We start from the raw sequence: 18,016 nt of genomic DNA on the forward strand, positions 1-18,016 counted from the left end.
TTTGATGATTTGAATTAAATATATCATAACTAAAAGATTAGATTTATATAATAAGAATCTCAAAATATATTATTGGATATGGAGAGATTTGATATATCAAATAAATGCATCCACAATTTGAGGTGGAGTATAACTTCCATTGCCAAGCTAGAAAACTTATAAATATAGATAACTTATAGGTGACAGAAAACAATATGGAATATACTACATGCAACACATGACAAAATACACATATATTCTATCTCAGATAATTCTTGGAGAATTGCAAGTTATTTCTCAAGGTTTAAAATTTGTACGAGATCGAAATATTCTAATGATATTTCCGTCGATGATAAAATGAACAAAATATTATTAGAACAAAATATTATTAATATTATTTGTCGAGATATTTGTTTGTAGATCAAGTAAGAGATACAACAACAAAAATGGTCTTATTTCCAATGAATTTTTTCTTTCAATGAAAAAGTCGATATCTACGTTGTCCCTTCCTTGAAATGACATTTTTAATTAAGAGAGGTCGATGAGACAATTGATCTTATCTTGTTTTCCTCTTTAATTATTATTATAACTTCTTTGTTCATGGACTTTTTAACCTTTAAAATTGTTGGGGGTGTAACTAAAGTCCTACATATTACATGAGAAGATCTAGAGAAAGATCATGGGTTAATAAAGATGGAATGATATCTCTATTGGTATGAGGCCTTTTGGGTGGTTCCAAAAGCAAAATCATGAGGGTTAAAACCCAAAGTGGACAATATCATACTAGTGTGAAGATATCCGGATTCCATTGGTCCTAACAAGTGGTATCAGAGCCATGGTCTAGATCGAGCCATGTGGGTGGAATCCTCGATACCTAAACGAAAGAGGTGATGGCTCCCGGTAAAAATCCTTGATTAAACTCTCGGGATGGTTTATGCTCCTAGTATTCATGTAAGGCGCGCGCTCCAACGCAGTGGAGTGGAGTAACCTCGATTGGAGGACGAATAAAGCTTGAGGGGAGGCTCGGACCATGAGAATAATAGTAGAACTTCGTTTGAAGGGAGGATTGTTGGGGTGCAACCAAAGTCCCACATTGGAAGATCTAGAGAAAGATCATGGGATAATAAAGATGGAATGATCTCTCAATTGGTATGAGGTCTTTTGGGTGGTTCCAAAAGCAAAACCATGAGGGTTAAACCCAAAGTGGACAATATCATACTAGTGTGGAGATATCCGCATTCTATTGGTCCTAACAAAAACTATAAATTAATGGAATCATTTTTATATTTATGCATCAATATGATTTTATTGATTTGTGAAATAGATGTTTAGTGATGAAATAGATGATATTTAAATCTACTCGTTGAAATAATCGAAACTAATTTTCTAAAGGTCGTACATTATTAAATATTAAACATTACATTTATATTTATTTATCTCAACTCACATGATAAAAGGAATATTAAGATTTAAGGTTCAATCTAACAAACACCGACGGCTTCGAGAACGATACTTTATTCGAATTTCTAAAAATATTTTAAGCATTTTTAAGTTTTTCTTTTCTTTTTAGAGATCTCGCAAAACAAAACATGTGTGGTTCATGATCTCGCGCGAAAATATTTACAAAGACAAAAACTTGTGTGAAATGGTATCATGGATCGTATTTTATGAGACAGATCTCTTATTTGAGTCATCCATGAAAAAAATATTACTTTTTATTCTAAGGGTATTACTTTTTATCGTGAATATCATTAAGGTCGACATGTCTCGCAGATAAATATTTGTGAGACCGTCTCACAAGAGACCTACTCATTTACAAATTGAGGAAAAATTGGTGTTGACGGATGCAATTCTATAATTTTTTTAAGTCTGTTGTAACAAATGATTGTAGTCTTATTCAGTTCGTGCCCTTGATTCTTTAAATTTAAATATTAATTGTCTTATGGTTTTCTAAACAATATTTTTGTATTAGCTTCTCATATTGTATTTTTACACTTAAAAAATTATAGATAAAAGTAAAAAAAATTATACCTTCGAAATCTGTGATTCTGACTTCACTGTGGACTGCGTTTTTCGAATGAGAGATTTGAGATTCGGCCCATTTGAACAAATCAGCCTTCACGGTCCAGTCCAGTCTCCACACGCTACTTTGGGCAGCTATAGGCCCAATGATGAGTGGTAAAAACCTAATCATACACACACCACTCTGCTTGCCATTTTATAATATTTGAACACGACGTGCACGTCGTATATTTAAAATCTAGTTTTTAATTACGTTTTTTTATTTAAAAAATAGTGATATTTTGTGGGAAATAATTAGATATGACATAAGAGACAAAAAATAATTATTATTTATAAGAGACAAAAAATAATTATTATTTATGTCTCCACATTAATTATAGTAATATATTATTATTATTATTATTATTATTATTATTATTATTATTATTATTATTATTATTATTATATTTAATAGGGAAATCAAGAATTCTTGTATTTGAAGTTTCATCCAAATAAAACTTCAGATTGTACAAAAGGGTGGAATAGGTGAGCTATTAGACAATGATTATAAATTTAATTCCTCGTATCAACATTTCACGGGCGGATCGATCTCATATGATTTGTCGATTGCAGATTAACTTGTTATAGTAGTATGAGATTTTTGGGTACACGAGAAGTTTATATAATGTACATAACAGAAAAATCGATAATTTTTCCGATCATATATATATATATATACACACAAATATACGTAGGTATGTGTCACTAATTAGAAAATATTTTACGATCAAATTTATAAACAAAACTTCTAAAATATTTCATTTGATAGTTTGATATTTGAAAAATCAATTTTAAAAACAAACGCGTTTAAGCAATTCTGGGGGCAATAAAGCCATTTATGGTAAGTACTTCCTAATTAATGCAATTATTAAGTACTAGATTCCCAAAACGGATAATTTGCACTCGTAAAGAATATTACAAGGACAACACGTTCTCAAGCTGATAAAGAACGACGTCGTGGGATCTCCACCTTCCCAGTCCATAAATAAAACCAGCCACCCCTCCAGATCTGAGTCAAAATCCACACCAATTACAGTCAACTTCACTCATTGAACCTTGATTCCATGGCTTCTCGTCCCTTTTTCCTCCTCGCATTCGCCTCCCTCCTCATCTTCTCCCTCCTATCCGCCCACATTCTCTCCGCCACCGCCTCCGGTGACGTTGACGACGACGAAGACCTGAGCTTTCTAGAAGAACCTGAGACCGAGGCTGTTTCCGACCACAATTATTCGGAAGCAGAATTATCAGATAACGAGGGTGATGGATTCGAAAACTACGATGATTTCGATCCCTCGGGCTTTGATCACGGCGAGGGGGAGAATGAAGTGCCCGATTTCGATGAAAAGGACGTTTTCGTTTTGACGGATGGTAATTTCACTGACTTTGTCGAGGAAAATAAATACGTGATGGTGGAGTTTTACGCGCCTTGGTGTGGCCATTGCAAGGCCATGGCGCCGGAGTATGCGGCGGCCGCTACAGAACTGAAGGCGGTGGATGTGAAGCTTGCGAAGGTGGATGCTACTCTTGAGAACGAGTTAGCGGAGAAGTATGAAGTGCAGGGGTTTCCTACTGTGTACTTCTTTGTTGACGGGGAGCATAAAACTTACTCAGGGCAGCGTTCCAAGTGAGTTTCGGTTTCCCCTTTTGTCCTTAATATCTTTTTGTGCTTATCTGATATTTTACGATAGAATGAGAAACAAAAATTTCTGAATTTTAGGCGATTCTGGTTTCAGGCTTGTTTACAGGAAACAAAATTCCAAAGTTTAGAAAGTTCGCATGTTTTTTGAGATTCCGCAGTGTCTAATTAAACGATCCTTAGAAATCCGTTTTTCTTTTTCACGACATCAATCTGTTCTTTCTTTTTTTGTGCTAAACTACAAATTTTTCCGTCCATAAGTTAAGATACATGTAGTAATTGACAAAAAATTGCCTTTTGAATAATTTTAATTGATTCTGTAACATTCACAGTTGCCAATTGATATTTCTGTTTTCATTATTCTATAAAAACGGTGGCCTGAAAATTGGTTACTTTCCTTTTGATAGTTAATATAGAATGTGTGAACGAGCGGAATTCATATATTTAGAATTCATATAGTTAATGTAGTATGTCCAGGTAACATCATTTTAAAATTGTGTTTAGATTAAGATCAAATAGCTTCAAGTCAAGTCCTATTGTGCGGCTGAAACTGATAATATCTTTTATCACGTGTCTCTTGTTATTATTTATACCTTGTATACAAAGTAGTGCTATTCTACCAAAGCATAAAAAGGAAAAGGTATTTCCACAACCTTTCTGTTTACTTGATGATAGCACCACCCTGGAAGTATAATTGATACAAAGTTTTCGGTGGTAATTAACGTGCATAATGTGGAGTGATAACTTAAGAAGAAAATTAACTTGTATATAGGGAAGCCATTGTGACTTGGATCAAGAAAAAAACAGGACCTGGTATATCCAATATAACAACCACAGAGGAAGCAGAGCGCATACTAACATCTGAGAATAAGGTCGTGTTGGGATTTCTTGACACATTGGTGGTAAGTTAACTTTTGATTTGTCAGTATTTTTTATGATGGTGCGCCACATTTACTTAATATTCACCATAGTATTGCACTATTGCACTTGCACCTGTCATCAATTAGACGTTACCCAAGGGTAGTACCCTTATCAATGGATATTTTTTTGCCACATGGACCAGATCAACATGTGGCAAAAAACCGTCCATCGATGTTTAGCAGGTGGGTGACGTCGAAGCTTCCCACACCAGCTTTCATGTTCTAAATTTTGGGTACTAGAACAATGCCTTTGACGTATTTACAATTTTCACATTCCTTTTTACGTGTCTCATTGGATTTGGTTCCACTTCATCTTCTTAATTTCATTTCATAATGAAAGATATCATTTTTCTACTTATTTTATGTCCCACAATTACAGGGTCCTGAAAGTCAAGAGCTTGCTGCTGCATCAAAACTTGATGATGATGTCAATTTCTATCAAACTTCAAATCTCAATGTGGCAAAGATGTTTCACTTGGAAGCAGATGTTAAACGCCCTGCTCTAGTCTTGCTGAAAAACGAGGCTGAGAAAGTGACTCATTTTGGTTAGTCCTAAATGCATGCCAATGGATGTCATCTTTTTGTAGTATCTTGCGGAAAATTTACCTCTTGATTATTCATGTAGACGGTCAATTCCAAAAGTCAGCAATAGCTGAGTTTGTTTCTGCCAACAAGGTTCCACTCGTGACCATTTTTAGCAGAGAAAGTGCATCCCTGATATTCGAGAGCCAAATTAAAAAGCAGGCGAGTCTTTTTGTTATAATTCCACACCTCCCTTCCCTTGCCAGAATGTGTCAGTGAAATCTACAGATAATTTCTGCTATGCAGGACTTTACATCCTCACCTGTCATAACATTGAACTCCTTTTGCCTCTCATTTTCAGCTTCTGCTTTTTACCTCATCCAAGGACTCAAAAAAGGTTATTCCAATATTTGAAGAAGCCGCCAAACTTTTCAAGGGAAAGGTACCGGGACAGCAAGAGAATACATATTTGGCATTTTTGCATTGTCGGTAAAGATGTTTATTTGAATTTTAAAGCAACAGATTTAGTTCTTTCAAATAATTGATTCAGAAGGGGTCAACCCAAAATTGCCAATCTTTGTGCTTGTGGGATTGTCACTGTTTTTGTTATACATCGCACTCCGCCCATAAAACAACATTTTTAACTCAAGTTATAAATTTTTATTATTTTGGCGTTGAACCATGCAAAGGTATGTAAAGGTTGAAGTTTTTGTTGTGTAAAAATTCCCAGCACAATGTTCCAGTGATATTCATTTGAAGTAAATGGCTATAATCCATGTTTCAAAATTGATGCAGATTATATTTGTATCAGTGGAAGTTGACAATGAAGAAACTGGAAAGCCTGTAGCAAATTATTTTGGAGTCACGGGAGACTCACCGAAAGTAAACTTCTCAATATTGTTCATCAATTTACCTTTGTTTCTGTGCACATTCTTCTTGCTCTGAATATCAGATAATATAATCCAAGTACGGTCAAATTTCAAGATGATGAGAATTCTTGCAGGTATTAGGATACACAGTTGATGATGCTAGGAAATATGTACTTGATGAGGAATTTACATTTGAGAATATTAAGGTCAAGTATCACTCAGTATTTCTCATTTTGGTTCATTGCTTTTGCATTGTTGGCTGTATGCGGATTTGTTGTTATTTTGCTTGTGTTTTGATTTGACTTCGGAAAACTTTTTTGGGCGGCATAATTTTTTTACTGAAAATATTTTCCTCATTTCATTAGGCATTTGGCCAGTCATTCTTTGAAGACAAGCTCAAGCCATTCTTCAAATCGGATCCAATCCCTGAGAATGTGAGTTCTAATTAATTTTTTTTCTCCATGTGATTTGTCATTTTGGTTGGCTGATCCTTTTCCGCGATCTTGCGTTTTGTAGAATGATGGAGATGTGAAAGTAATTGTTGGGAATAACTTTGATGACATTGTTTTGGACGAATCCAAAGATGTTCTTCTTGAGGTACTGTTGTATTAATCTATTTGTCATTTGATATCTCCTTTTTATTTCTGGGTAAATTTCTAATCTAGAAGCATATGTTCATTCAGATATATGCGCCATGGTGTGGCCACTGCCAAGCTCTTGAACCAACATACAACAAGCTGGCCAAGCACTTGCATGGTGTAGAATCACTTGTTGTAGCCAAAATGGATGGAACCACGAATGAACATCACAAAGCCAAGGTAGTATAACATTCCAAATTTTGAATCTAGAAGAGACTAAGATAGTAGTTGGCTTTATATAACTTATCCGTTGATCCTTCTGCATTCTAAATTTCTATTCCGAATTGTGTACTATCTCCGAAAAGAGACTAAGATAGTATAACTGTTTATTTCTTTCATCTCCCCGTGTATGCATGCAAATGAGAGACATGCGCTTTTGATATATATAATCATCGGCATGCATGTATAAAACATTGAATGTAATATTCTTGTGGGAAAAATATCTGGAGCAATATAATTATTGATGCTGAAGAGTTTATTTTTTTGCAGTCTGATGGATTCCCCACAATTCTCTTCTTCCCAGCTGGAAAGAAAAGCCTTGATCCTGTAAGTTTCCATAAATTTGGATATCTGATTTTATCCGATTATCAAAATTTTTCCCGTGTTTGCCTCATCACGGTTTTGAGCATGTTTGCGCATTTAACAGATACCTGTTGAAACGGAACGCACAGTTGTGTCATTATACAAATTCCTCAAGAAACACGCATCTATCCCTTTTAAACTCCAGAAGCCAGTATTTTCTCCAGCATCCGGTGATTCTAATGCTAAAGAAGACATCAAGAGCTCTACGAGCAACGTAAAGGATGAGCTATGAAGACTTGCATCACCTTCCCCCCTGGACGATACAGTCATGCTCTGTTGATGCTTATAGGAGGTAATGAGACAAATAGCGGATGGATTAAATTAATCCAATTTATTACTGTTTTTCGTTTTTGGGTTTTGTTAATTGTCAAGTTTTGATACATAATACATACATATATGTACTTGTATATATGTATGTATATATAAATCCCTTCCTCCCCACCGACATCTCTAAGCTTATTTGCTGCCTCCTCGCTATCTCGTCCATCTTTTTTCTCATCTGGTTAGAAAATTGTCGAATGAAGTTGGATTTCTGGTTGAAATTCAGAGTAAAGTATGGCAATACAATAATGATTGTATCTGAGGTTTAATTATTTGAAACTTTCTTGAAAGAGCTTTCAACCGGACAAAATTTAAGTGGGAATGCTGAATTTCAAGATGTACTTTAAAATACTATTTCTGCTTGGTTTTTTAAGGTTAAATATAATGTGTTTTTCCAGTTCGATGTAGTATGTAATTTTTTCCTTTTAATTTTCAAATCAAACCAGACTTTAAAAGATTTTCAGCATTGCTGCTGTTTCTGAAATATTTCGCTGTGGCCGAAATTTGTGTGAAATAGAGATTAGCCTACGCAAAAACTCTCTATACATAAACTCAAACCGATGTTTTTCTTTTTTGGTTACATTAGATTTTCCAGTGATTTTGTAATAAATAATAATATCACTTTCGAGTAGTTTAATATTTGATTTTGTATCAGTTCAAAATTGCGTACCTCTAATGCATCGAATAATGGCGATAACTAACACGCAATTCCTTGATGGCTTGGGGAGTTTGCTACTTTTTTTTATCTGACAGAAACTGAGAACATTAATGAATGAGTTCGATGGGCTTTTTTTAGAGCGACATGATTTCTATTTTAAGTAAATGTGGAATTGGAATTAATTTTTTGAATATGGTTTTGGCTTTGAATTCCTTGTCAAAACAATTTAAACTGGAATGTATTTGTGTGGGAAAAAAATTGATGATATTCAATTAATAAATTTAATTGTAAAAAATATTATGAATTTCAGTTTTGGTTTTACAACTAGAACCTAACTTCTAAATTTCGAAAGGCGACCATAGAAAATCTTGATCAATTTGTATTGAAACTTCAATACAATCGAGTAGCTCACGTCCTGGCTTCGGCGATAACCTGCGGTACTGTCAACTTTTGTTTAAGTTTGTTTCATCTCCTCCAAATAAAAGACTTGTGTTTAACAAAAAAATAAATTAAAATTCGATGAATGTAGATAAGATTTAAGTTCAATACAACTGTTGATAACAAAACATAATCGTTCAGAGGGAATTTGAAATTTATAAACATCAAAATGATTGGAATCAACAAATTTCAGATGTATAAACTAAAAATTTTGTAGTTGTTTCAAATTTGCAATATGAATCCGAATTTTTCTATTTTATATTTAAAATACTAACGAAACAGTGCAGCAGCTAAATCCGAAGATAGAGAGTGAGATATTAACCTTCCAAGCAAGCCACATCGTAAATGCAATCCCAACTTCTCAGCCACAGAAGTTCAGACTCGCAGCAGTACTTCCGGCAGCGACAGTAGTACCAGGGGAATTAATAGAAAGATCTGACCCAACCCCAGCTTGCTTACTAGTTTTTCGCCTTTTGGATCCTCTGCGCTTTTGGACCGAAACAGTGTTGCAGCTGGTGGCGGTGGAGGTGGAGGTGGAGGTGGTGGTGGCAGAGGCTTCAGCGCCTTGGGTGAGGAGAGAGGTGACGTGGCATTCCTTCCAGTCGAGATGTTTGAGGTCGTGGATCACTTCCTCCAAAGCCAGGGGAGCATCACCCGAAACGCTGCCGTTAAACAGAGTCGATCGGCGCAGGTCACTCAGATCCATTGAGCTCACGATATCAATCAAATTTCTCTGTATCAACCAAATCATAGTTCACAAAAAAAGAAGAAAAGAAGAAAAGAAGAGGCGAACATTATTATTAAGGAAAATAACTGGTATAGAACTTTATGTTGCGGTTGGATTCGTCGCAAACCTTTTGAGTTATGGTTTTTCTGAAGCCATGCATGCCGATGATCTGTAGTAAACACAGTAAAATCAAGTCAACCGATCAAAATTGTAAAAATTGAAATGATAAATTATTTTTAAAAGCAAAAAATTGGGGAAATCAGCTAAAAACATGTAGTGGAAGGTGCATCTGACAAACGTACAACCTGTTGAAGTTGACTGACTGTGAGATGGAGAGTGTCTCGGTTATCAAAGAAGTCGAGGTAATCTTCCACAGAGAGCAGCTTCGATTTCTTCGTCTCGTTCACCATCATTGCTCCGACTCCATCGATTTCCATGGTTTCTCGCTCTGTATCTCTCTTCTATGTGTGGGTGAGATCGCAATGTGTAGTGCGTACCCGCTTCGCTTGAGCGTTGAGGAGGGGAAACTCGTTGGCGCCCAAATATCTTTTAAATCTCACGTCTTCTTTGTATGTATATATATATACACACACGCATACACACACACACACACACACATATAATATATATATATATATTAGTTATTCTGCACACGCGATGCGTGTGTACAGTTTTTTTATCATTATTGATATACTAAAGTGAAATTTAACAAATGATGGAGGGACTAAATGGATATTTGAATTTTTTAAATAATAAAAATAAAAATGTACGTTGAATTTTTTTTTTTTTTTAAAAAAATGTATATATTATTTTAAGTCTAGATAAATCGAGGAAAATTCATTGGTTAAATTTGAAAATTATTTCCTAAGTAATGAAACTCACCGTCAATACAATGAATAATCTATGAAAACCGACCAACATATTTTCCATCGTCTAATATGTTCTATCCAACTTACGTGGCTTATATCCAAAAGGTGAAAATGGCAATTAGTTCCGTCGTCAAAAAAAATTATATGAAAGTGAAGATGTAAATCCTTTCATTACATACAAATGACTACTAATAGAGAGAATGATACTGTTTGATTCGTGAGATATATAATATAAACATGACATAATGATATAGAACTCATGTAATTTGTAGAATTTGATCGAAAAGGAGAATGAAACAAAGATTTAGTTGATGAATGCACGGCAAATCCAAAACCTTGTACATCCTATTTCTAAATCTAACAATACTATTCCAGATCAAAACCCGCATCGTATTTGAAGCATTTCCAAAACTTGTGAGAGATTATAACTTATAGATCAACAAACAAAAATAACGTAAAAATCATCGTCGATCACCAAACGTTTCTGGATTTTCGACATCTCTGTCGTATATAGGACTCCCATATGATGATGTAGCAACATGGCTCGTTGGGGGCGTCGACTAGGATTCAACATAGTCTGGTTCTGATTTGCTCTAGCATGCCTTCGTCTTCTCCATCTCAGGACCTCCACGGTAATGGAGCTTCCAATCATTGATACACCAAATCCAGCTAAAGTTGCAAGAAGGATTGATATCACTGCTTCATATATAACTCCCAATGACTTAATCTGACCAATGTAAGACATCTAACACCTATAATGTTTAAGATTGAACAACTGGATCGCAGGGATAGTCATGGTTTTAGGTTTGGGGAGCCGCAGATCAAGTGTCAGACAAAGTACGACGGTGTCAAAGCTACCAATTTCTTGTGGAGTTACCAGTTTCGCTTCGTTTGACTTGTAAAACTTTAAGTTTGGTGTGAGAAATATAGAAACTAAAAAAAATTGAGAACTAAAAGATACTAACCTTGAATCAAAATGGAAAAATCCACAACAAAAAAAATTTAAACTTTTTGAAGATCACATAGAACTGTCACTACTAGCGAAATCAAATTTTAAATTAATGATAATCTTAAGTTATTTTTTTTTGTCATTTTATATTTAATTTAAAGTACATAAGAATTTATTTTTGATTTTTTCAATTAAAAAAATGAATTAAAATAAAATTTAAAAAGTTAGATTTTTCATAAAATATGTCCACGCTTAACATTAAATCCATAAAAAAAATTAATTCTTGAAATTGGCTCAATGGAAAAATATTGAAAAAGAACCAGGTACCAGTTGGAATAAGTAAGAAATATAATGTAATATAAGAGTTCAACCCTCCGAGCGGCCGACTTTCTTTATTTAGCCAATAAACAAATAAGAAAGTCCAAGAAAACATAATTATCAAAAATTCATATATACAACTCCTCTACTTTATCCATCCTCCCTAACCTCATTTGCATTTTAGTCCAACACCTCCTGTAACTATCCCTATTCAATTTATGTAGAGTTTTCCAGTTCTCAAAGTGACAAATATTTGCCCTTACAAATGCATTCCATACAGCAACACATGTTTTCGCATTTGTCAAGTTTTAGCGTGCGCTTCAGTCTCTGCGGACACTCCTTTCTCAAGATTGTTGCGCTTACACCAACATAAGTACTCGAGAATCAGCCCATCTCCTCCCACGACCCATTCGTGCTGGGAAACATCCTCTAGACTCATCCGTTGTGTAGGATCTGCAGAATAAAATCAAATAATTGGCGACACAAAAAGAGAAGTAATGCATACTAGGTTAATTTTTTTTCCCCATCATTTTGCAGAAGTACTCAATCAGTATATCATATACTATATAACATGATACATTGTATCTTAAATTTGTAATATACGTCTCACTCCATTAAAATAATTTACACATTTTTACATGAGATGACATCTATTAAAAATTATTTCACTCACAAAATTTTACATACATAAGTTACTTTTTCCAAAACACATCCATAGATACTGAAAATGAAACCAATAAATGCCTCACCTTTGCAAAGAAGGCCCTCAAGCAGATTCTTCAAGAGAGGGTTCATATCGTCCGGGAGTAACAACGGGTTATTTACTATCTGAAATGAGCAAAATCGGTTAATAAACATGAAACTTTTGGAAAGATGGAAGAATTGTGAGATTGTGACTTGACTCTCCACACCTTGTCATATGTATCTTGTAAAGTCTCTCCTAGAAAAGGGTAACTACCCAGAACCATACAGTACAATGTTACTCCAACTGCCCATGTATCAGCAGCTTTTCCACGATAGGTTACACCTAAACAACACTCGGGTGCAGTAAATACTGGAGTTCCAGGAGACCGGCGAAGCTCATCGTTATCACCCTAATGCAAAAGGTTAGAGCATAATGGTGAAAAGAACTATCATATAAGTCGACAAAGATTACTCGATGTGAATTTTTCTAAAGTTATCCATTCAGATCCTCACATTCATATTTCAGCTGACCACCTCCCTATGCGACAACCAAAAATACAACCATTAAAACACACATACTGGCAATAGATTTTTAGATAGATCCCCATGAGTAATTCACAATAAAATATTCATACTTCATGCTGAACTCTACTGCTGATAATTTATTACCTCAAAAACCTGGCTGACGCTGAAATCCCCGATCTTAACAGTTCCAGAACCAGTAATTAATAAGTTATCAGGTTTGATATCCCCATGCACTATATTCTGTTATTATTAGCAAACATTCTAAGTTAATTTCCATCTTTTTTTTACTCGTAAACAGTAAAATTAGATTTTTTTCAGATGGCATAAAAAATACATCCTAGAAAAGAGATTGACAGAAAATATCTGAAAATTTTCCATGTCTGAACATCATACATGGGCATGAAGATACATCAAACCAGAAACAATATCACGCAAGTACTTCCGAGCCGTGTCTTCTCCTAAGCTACCCGCAGGACCAGTATCTTCGCAGACCCATTTGCCTTCCACATATTCAAGAACTGAACAACAGTAGTTTTAGTCACATAAACAACTTTGCCTTCCACATATTCAAGAACTGAACAACCGTAGTTTTATAGTCACATAAACAACAATTATTGACTGATAAGGTAGAAAGGAGGAATAGTATAAAGTACCCATATAAAAATGATCTGCTGTGGGGTCATCGATAACCTCAATGAGATTCACAATATTTGGATGACCCAATACTTTCATGATTAAAACCTGAAAATACAGAATCCATCTAAGTAGGAAAACAGTAAAAGCATCAATGATAACCAGAGAATCAACAGGAACATTTCCAAGAAGCGAGGCTTTTGGACTTCACTTGTTAGCTATTTTCACGTTCCAATCCTTTGTATTGGATGTCCAAGCATTGTGGTTTGTTTGTGTAAGGGAGGTCTTGATCCTTCTCCCTTGTATATTTTTTACAAGTTCAAAAGCAAGTCATGCGTGGTGATTTTTTCCCCTTTAATATAGGTAGGAAAAACAGCCAACTAAAGCATAATCTAATTTGAAAAAGGCTTAAGGTATAACTGGGACAATCCATCAAGGATTTACAAGTTCTATTCATAAGAATCATAACATTAAAACACTAAGAATATGTTTGTGTACGAGTGACAGTCTATGATCAATAACAGGTGCTTAATATGGAAATGCTATTTTGCAAACATTTTTTTCTCGGAAACAAATATTTTGCAAACAATTCTATATTATAACAACGATAAGGATCAAGGAATGCTGGCGACCTTCAATTGATCATAAATGAAATTTATATATATATGACTTTAGAAGAATTTACAAGCCGAAGGGTGCAAAATAAAAGCAAATAATAAAAATAATAATAATACCAACTACAATACAGATTCCACGGAATAAATGTAAATAAAGTAACATGCTCGTCACCACCCCAAAAGATGACATACAAAATGAAATACTCAAGTACCTCACGCAAAACATCAGTCATGGCAGTTTCTGAAGGTCCAACTCTCAGCTTTAACAAATGATACTTGTGAAAGACCTGCGTTGAAAATATGAGAAATGCTGACAGGCATCATATAAGGCTATCATTCGAAAATCAATGAAGGATTTATGAAAAAAAGATAGTCTGCTCTTCTGTAAATGAATAAATTATAATCACCAACTGAGCATTTGGAAACATTAATATAAGAACATTACTTTTTCATCCAGATACCTCCTTGACTTCTAGAGCGCTATACTTTATCCCCACATAAAGCAAAATAAAGTGCTATATTGATCAACATATTTGAGTATTCATATTTGAATTATAAGACCACCTCTTTTAAGACGGATCAAAACAAGGGGAAAATATTTTTACCCAAAAGAAGGTTTTGACGAGATTTTAAAAGAATTAAGTGATGTGCAGATGAAAATAGCTAAGACTTTAGCACGTAAGACAAATGACATTACCTTTATTGCATAATGTTTTCCATCCAAACAACTTCGATAGAGATTCTACACATTCAAGGCCCCAAATTACATTTGATATTTCATACAAGAAACCCAGAAAGGCATGTATCTATAGCATTCAGGCTCACCACTTTTCCATAGCTGCCAGAACCTATTTTGCGTTCACGGACATATTCATTAACCATCTTATTTTCGTTTTCATCCTGCATTCATACAAGTTAAAAATACTAGCAGAATTACTAAACAATACCGAATACAATACAATTACCATCAAAGTAAATTTCCTTCAATCCATTTAAAAAAATTTAGATAATTCTAATAAAAATTGCAGTCAAGAGCAAACTCATTCTTCCAACAAACAAATGTCCATTATATTTCAGCAACCATAAATCATTCGAACTGTTTTACTAAGAAGCTCTGAGATGCTATACTTATTTGTGACTCAGTAAATTTTTTTCAATATCCATCAAAAGTACATACACACTTAATGGTGGCATGTGCCTCTTCAGATCGATTTTGGAGAATGAACTTTGTCACCATCCAGAAGCCGAAAAAGCACCAAAGAATAAATAAAATTGCAGGAGCAGGGAGAGAATCAAAATTCAAAAACAATTTGAAAATTTAAAATCCTTGCATTTTTGCCTAGGTTTGGTTGGTACTGCATAAACCAATATGGTAAAGTTATAGCCCACACAGCTTAGAAGATTATTATTTGCAAATACTTGTGAGGAATAAAAATAACAATATCTGTGCTGCAGCTAACCTCTGAACGAAGGACAATGTGAGTTTCTTTAACAGGGAACTCTCTGCAAACAAGTCCACTCCGCATGCGGTGCAAGAGAATTTCCTCTGATCGTTTTCTAGGACTCTGGAAATCAGATTCACCCCCATTCCCCATATCAGTCATGTCACCACAGTAAGAATCGTCTTCTTCATCGCCTGTCTCTTCATCCAACAAGAACTCCTGAGAAGTGTTATTGGGTAACCCCCTACTGGATCGGATGACCTTTTTGGGTTTCTTTGCAAAGGCGAAACCAAAACACTCACAGCAACCCATTTCTGTGACTTAGCTCAACTGAGTTCTCTTAAATGTCACAAAAATAGAAGTCCAACCCGAGAAATTGCAATGCACAACCAGCTAACAAGCTCGATCTCACAAACCTGAAGAAACAAAAAAAAAAATCCAAAAATTAAGACCAGCCTGTTCATTCAACAACCAAAAAAAAGATACATGGCCACAGCTGCAGCAGTACATTGTGACCAGTTAGTGCAAATGGAATTACTCCATTTCAATCTATTCCAGCAGCCTATGACATATCACAAAACATAATGAGACATATTCTATATTCCAAATTTGATTTAAAGTTAATTACAACCTGTTATCCAAGGAAAATACGCAAATTGGCTTTACGATCAGCTACACGATTCCTTCGGATGCCATTCAGCAAAATGCATGAAACAATTGATCCAATAGATCCACTCGCAATTCAATGCGAACATATCGAACCCTCTGTTTTCAGTTTGATAAATGTTTCTAATATGCCAAGGATGATATATCAGCACGGACCAAGCCTTCAATTTCCTGCTTTTCCAAAGCAGCTATTCCTTCGCCTTTTGCAACCACAAATCATACAACAGAAAACAACAAAACCAATTGAGTATTTTCTTGAATGAAGATGCCAATATTACAATTCAACAAACGAATAAATAATTGTAATTTCTCAATCAGGTCCATTTAAATTTGTTCCAATTCCAAGAAATGGCAAAACAGTTGCACCCATAAGATTCAGCGAATGCAATCACAAAGATAAAACAAGATTTTGATGATGCAAAATTTATAAGTTCATAAAAGACTCCAATCAACAGAAGCTAAACTCAAAAGAATTTACTCACCTTACCTACCCTGCGAATCAGGATAATGACCAACGAAGGCAACGAAAAAGCCCTCGTTCAGAAATCAACAAACGATCCGGATCTCAAAAACCCATAAAAGAACTCTTAAGAAATGATTAAGCAAATGATAAGAACAACGGAGAAGCAGATGGTATCTACACTTCAATACCAATTCCAAGGCAAGCCCTTATCTTTAAATTAAGCTAACAAAAAAGAGGGAACTTAGGAAAGAATTGATAAGAAAAAATTATGCGTGAGTTCCAATTCCAACTCCAATGAACAGAAGGGTCTCAAGTGTGTGGTTAGATTTGCCAAGAAACCAATGTTTCGATGAGATTATGCTCCCTTTCTGCAAAACAATGCAATTATCAGCGTCCAATGGGTGGCGTTTCATACAAATATACTTATATACAGACATCACAAAAAACATACGCGTAGCGTACAGAGGCTGAAATGGGAGATGGGGCCGCGTGGCGATGCGAAAATGTCGAGGCGGGTTTGGGTAGTTTGGATTGTAGTTTGTGTTCGCTGAGAACACCCCGTGTCAGTTCCCCATCATTCAGACCATCCGTGCCAATCTATTCCTCTTATAAATATCAAATGTCAATTTCAATATAGAATCCGTGGAGACATGAAAATGTCGATGAATTGTACTTTAGAGAGCTATTTTTTTTAAAATTAATTAATTTCTATTATAATTTATTGATAATAACAAAATTGTTGAAATTTTAAATTAACTCTTAATAGTTTTTATTAATTACATAAAATATAATGAATTTTAAATATTTTTATTATTTGATGAATTTAAAATACAATATAATTAAAATTAATCAGGTTTCTCACCGACCTAATCCTTGTGTTGGGAACACGATAATTTGGTGGAGCATAAGAAGACTTTTTTAAAATTTGAATTGTATTTTCCTTAAAAAGCCTATTAAGATTTTTGGCCTATGTCTACCTTCAATTTATCGTTCATATCACAAAAACTTGTGCGAGACAGCTTCATGAGTCGTATTTTGTGAGACAGATCTCTTATTTGGGTCATCCATGAAAATGTATTAATTTTTGAGTGAGTCTAATGTGAGATCGTCTCACAGATTAGAGATGTATTACTTTTTGAGTGGGTCTAATGTGAGATCGTCTCACAGATCCTAATCTGTGAGACGGGTCAACCCTACTCATATTCACAATAAAAAGTAATATTTTTAGCATAAAAAACAATACTTTTGCATGGATGATACAAATAAGAGATTCGTCTCACAAATACGATCCGTGAGACCGTCTCACACAAGTTTTTGCTTTACTTTTTATGCTAAGAGTATTATTTTTTATTGTGAATATCGGTAGGCTTGATCTGTCTGACTGTCTCACAGATAAAGATTCATGAGACTGTGTCACAAGAGACCTACTCTAAAAAAATATAATTCATCTTCTACAAATTTAATGTACAGATATTTTATTCTCATATATTAAATAAATT

General features: G+C 34.6%; 3 protein-coding genes across 7 annotated transcripts; 1 reads left to right on the top strand and 2 right to left on the bottom strand.

Moving 5' to 3' along the window:
• Positions 1–2,975: 2,975 nt before the first annotated feature.
• On the top strand, positions 2,976–7,666 carry LOC140834935 (protein disulfide isomerase-like 1-4). Its single transcript, XM_073200147.1, has 12 exons — positions 2,976–3,664; positions 4,449–4,578; positions 4,976–5,141; positions 5,222–5,340; positions 5,480–5,560; positions 5,914–6,000; positions 6,122–6,193; positions 6,353–6,421; positions 6,504–6,584; positions 6,671–6,805; positions 7,115–7,171; positions 7,272–7,666. Exons 1-12 carry the CDS (start codon positions 3,105–3,107, stop codon positions 7,437–7,439), a joined length of 1,725 nt encoding a protein of 574 aa, XP_073056248.1. The 5' UTR covers positions 2,976–3,104; the 3' UTR covers positions 7,440–7,666.
• A 1,136-nt stretch (positions 7,667–8,802) lies between these two features.
• Positions 8,803–9,889, bottom strand: LOC140813236 (uncharacterized). Its single transcript, XM_073171725.1, has 3 exons — positions 9,657–9,889; positions 9,479–9,520; positions 8,803–9,357 (listed from the first exon to the last, which is right to left on the bottom strand). Exons 1-3 carry the CDS (start codon positions 9,786–9,788, stop codon positions 8,986–8,988), a joined length of 546 nt encoding a protein of 181 aa, XP_073027826.1. The 5' UTR covers positions 9,789–9,889; the 3' UTR covers positions 8,803–8,985.
• Positions 9,890–11,539: 1,650 nt separating this feature from the next.
• LOC140834942 (serine/threonine-protein kinase GRIK1-like) lies at positions 11,540–17,119 on the bottom strand. 5 transcript variants are annotated; one of them, XM_073200166.1, is made up of 13 exons: positions 16,980–17,119; positions 16,537–16,885; positions 16,020–16,254; positions 15,407–15,804; positions 14,772–14,846; positions 14,644–14,688; positions 14,159–14,233; positions 13,350–13,437; positions 13,090–13,214; positions 12,841–12,936; positions 12,399–12,581; positions 12,237–12,315; positions 11,541–11,940 (listed from the first exon to the last, which is right to left on the bottom strand). In XM_073200166.1, the coding sequence occupies exons 4-13, from the start codon at positions 15,698–15,700 to the stop codon at positions 11,789–11,791; spliced, it is 1,212 nt and encodes a 403-aa protein (XP_073056267.1). In that variant the 5' UTR covers positions 15,701–15,804; positions 16,020–16,254; positions 16,537–16,885; positions 16,980–17,119; the 3' UTR covers positions 11,541–11,788. The 5 variants fall into 5 exon arrangements, with proteins under 5 accessions (XP_073056277.1, XP_073056295.1, XP_073056267.1 ...); XM_073200160.1 differs by having other exon boundaries at positions 16,969–17,108; XM_073200176.1 differs by having other exon boundaries at positions 11,540–11,940; positions 15,407–15,781; positions 16,017–16,254; positions 16,537–17,107.
• Between the last annotated feature and the right edge of the window lie 897 nt (positions 17,120–18,016).

This window comes from Primulina eburnea, chromosome 1 (assembly GCF_022965805.1).
Source record: "Primulina eburnea isolate SZY01 chromosome 1, ASM2296580v1, whole genome shotgun sequence".
Lineage (NCBI taxonomy): Eukaryota > Viridiplantae > Streptophyta > Magnoliopsida > Lamiales > Gesneriaceae > Primulina > Primulina eburnea.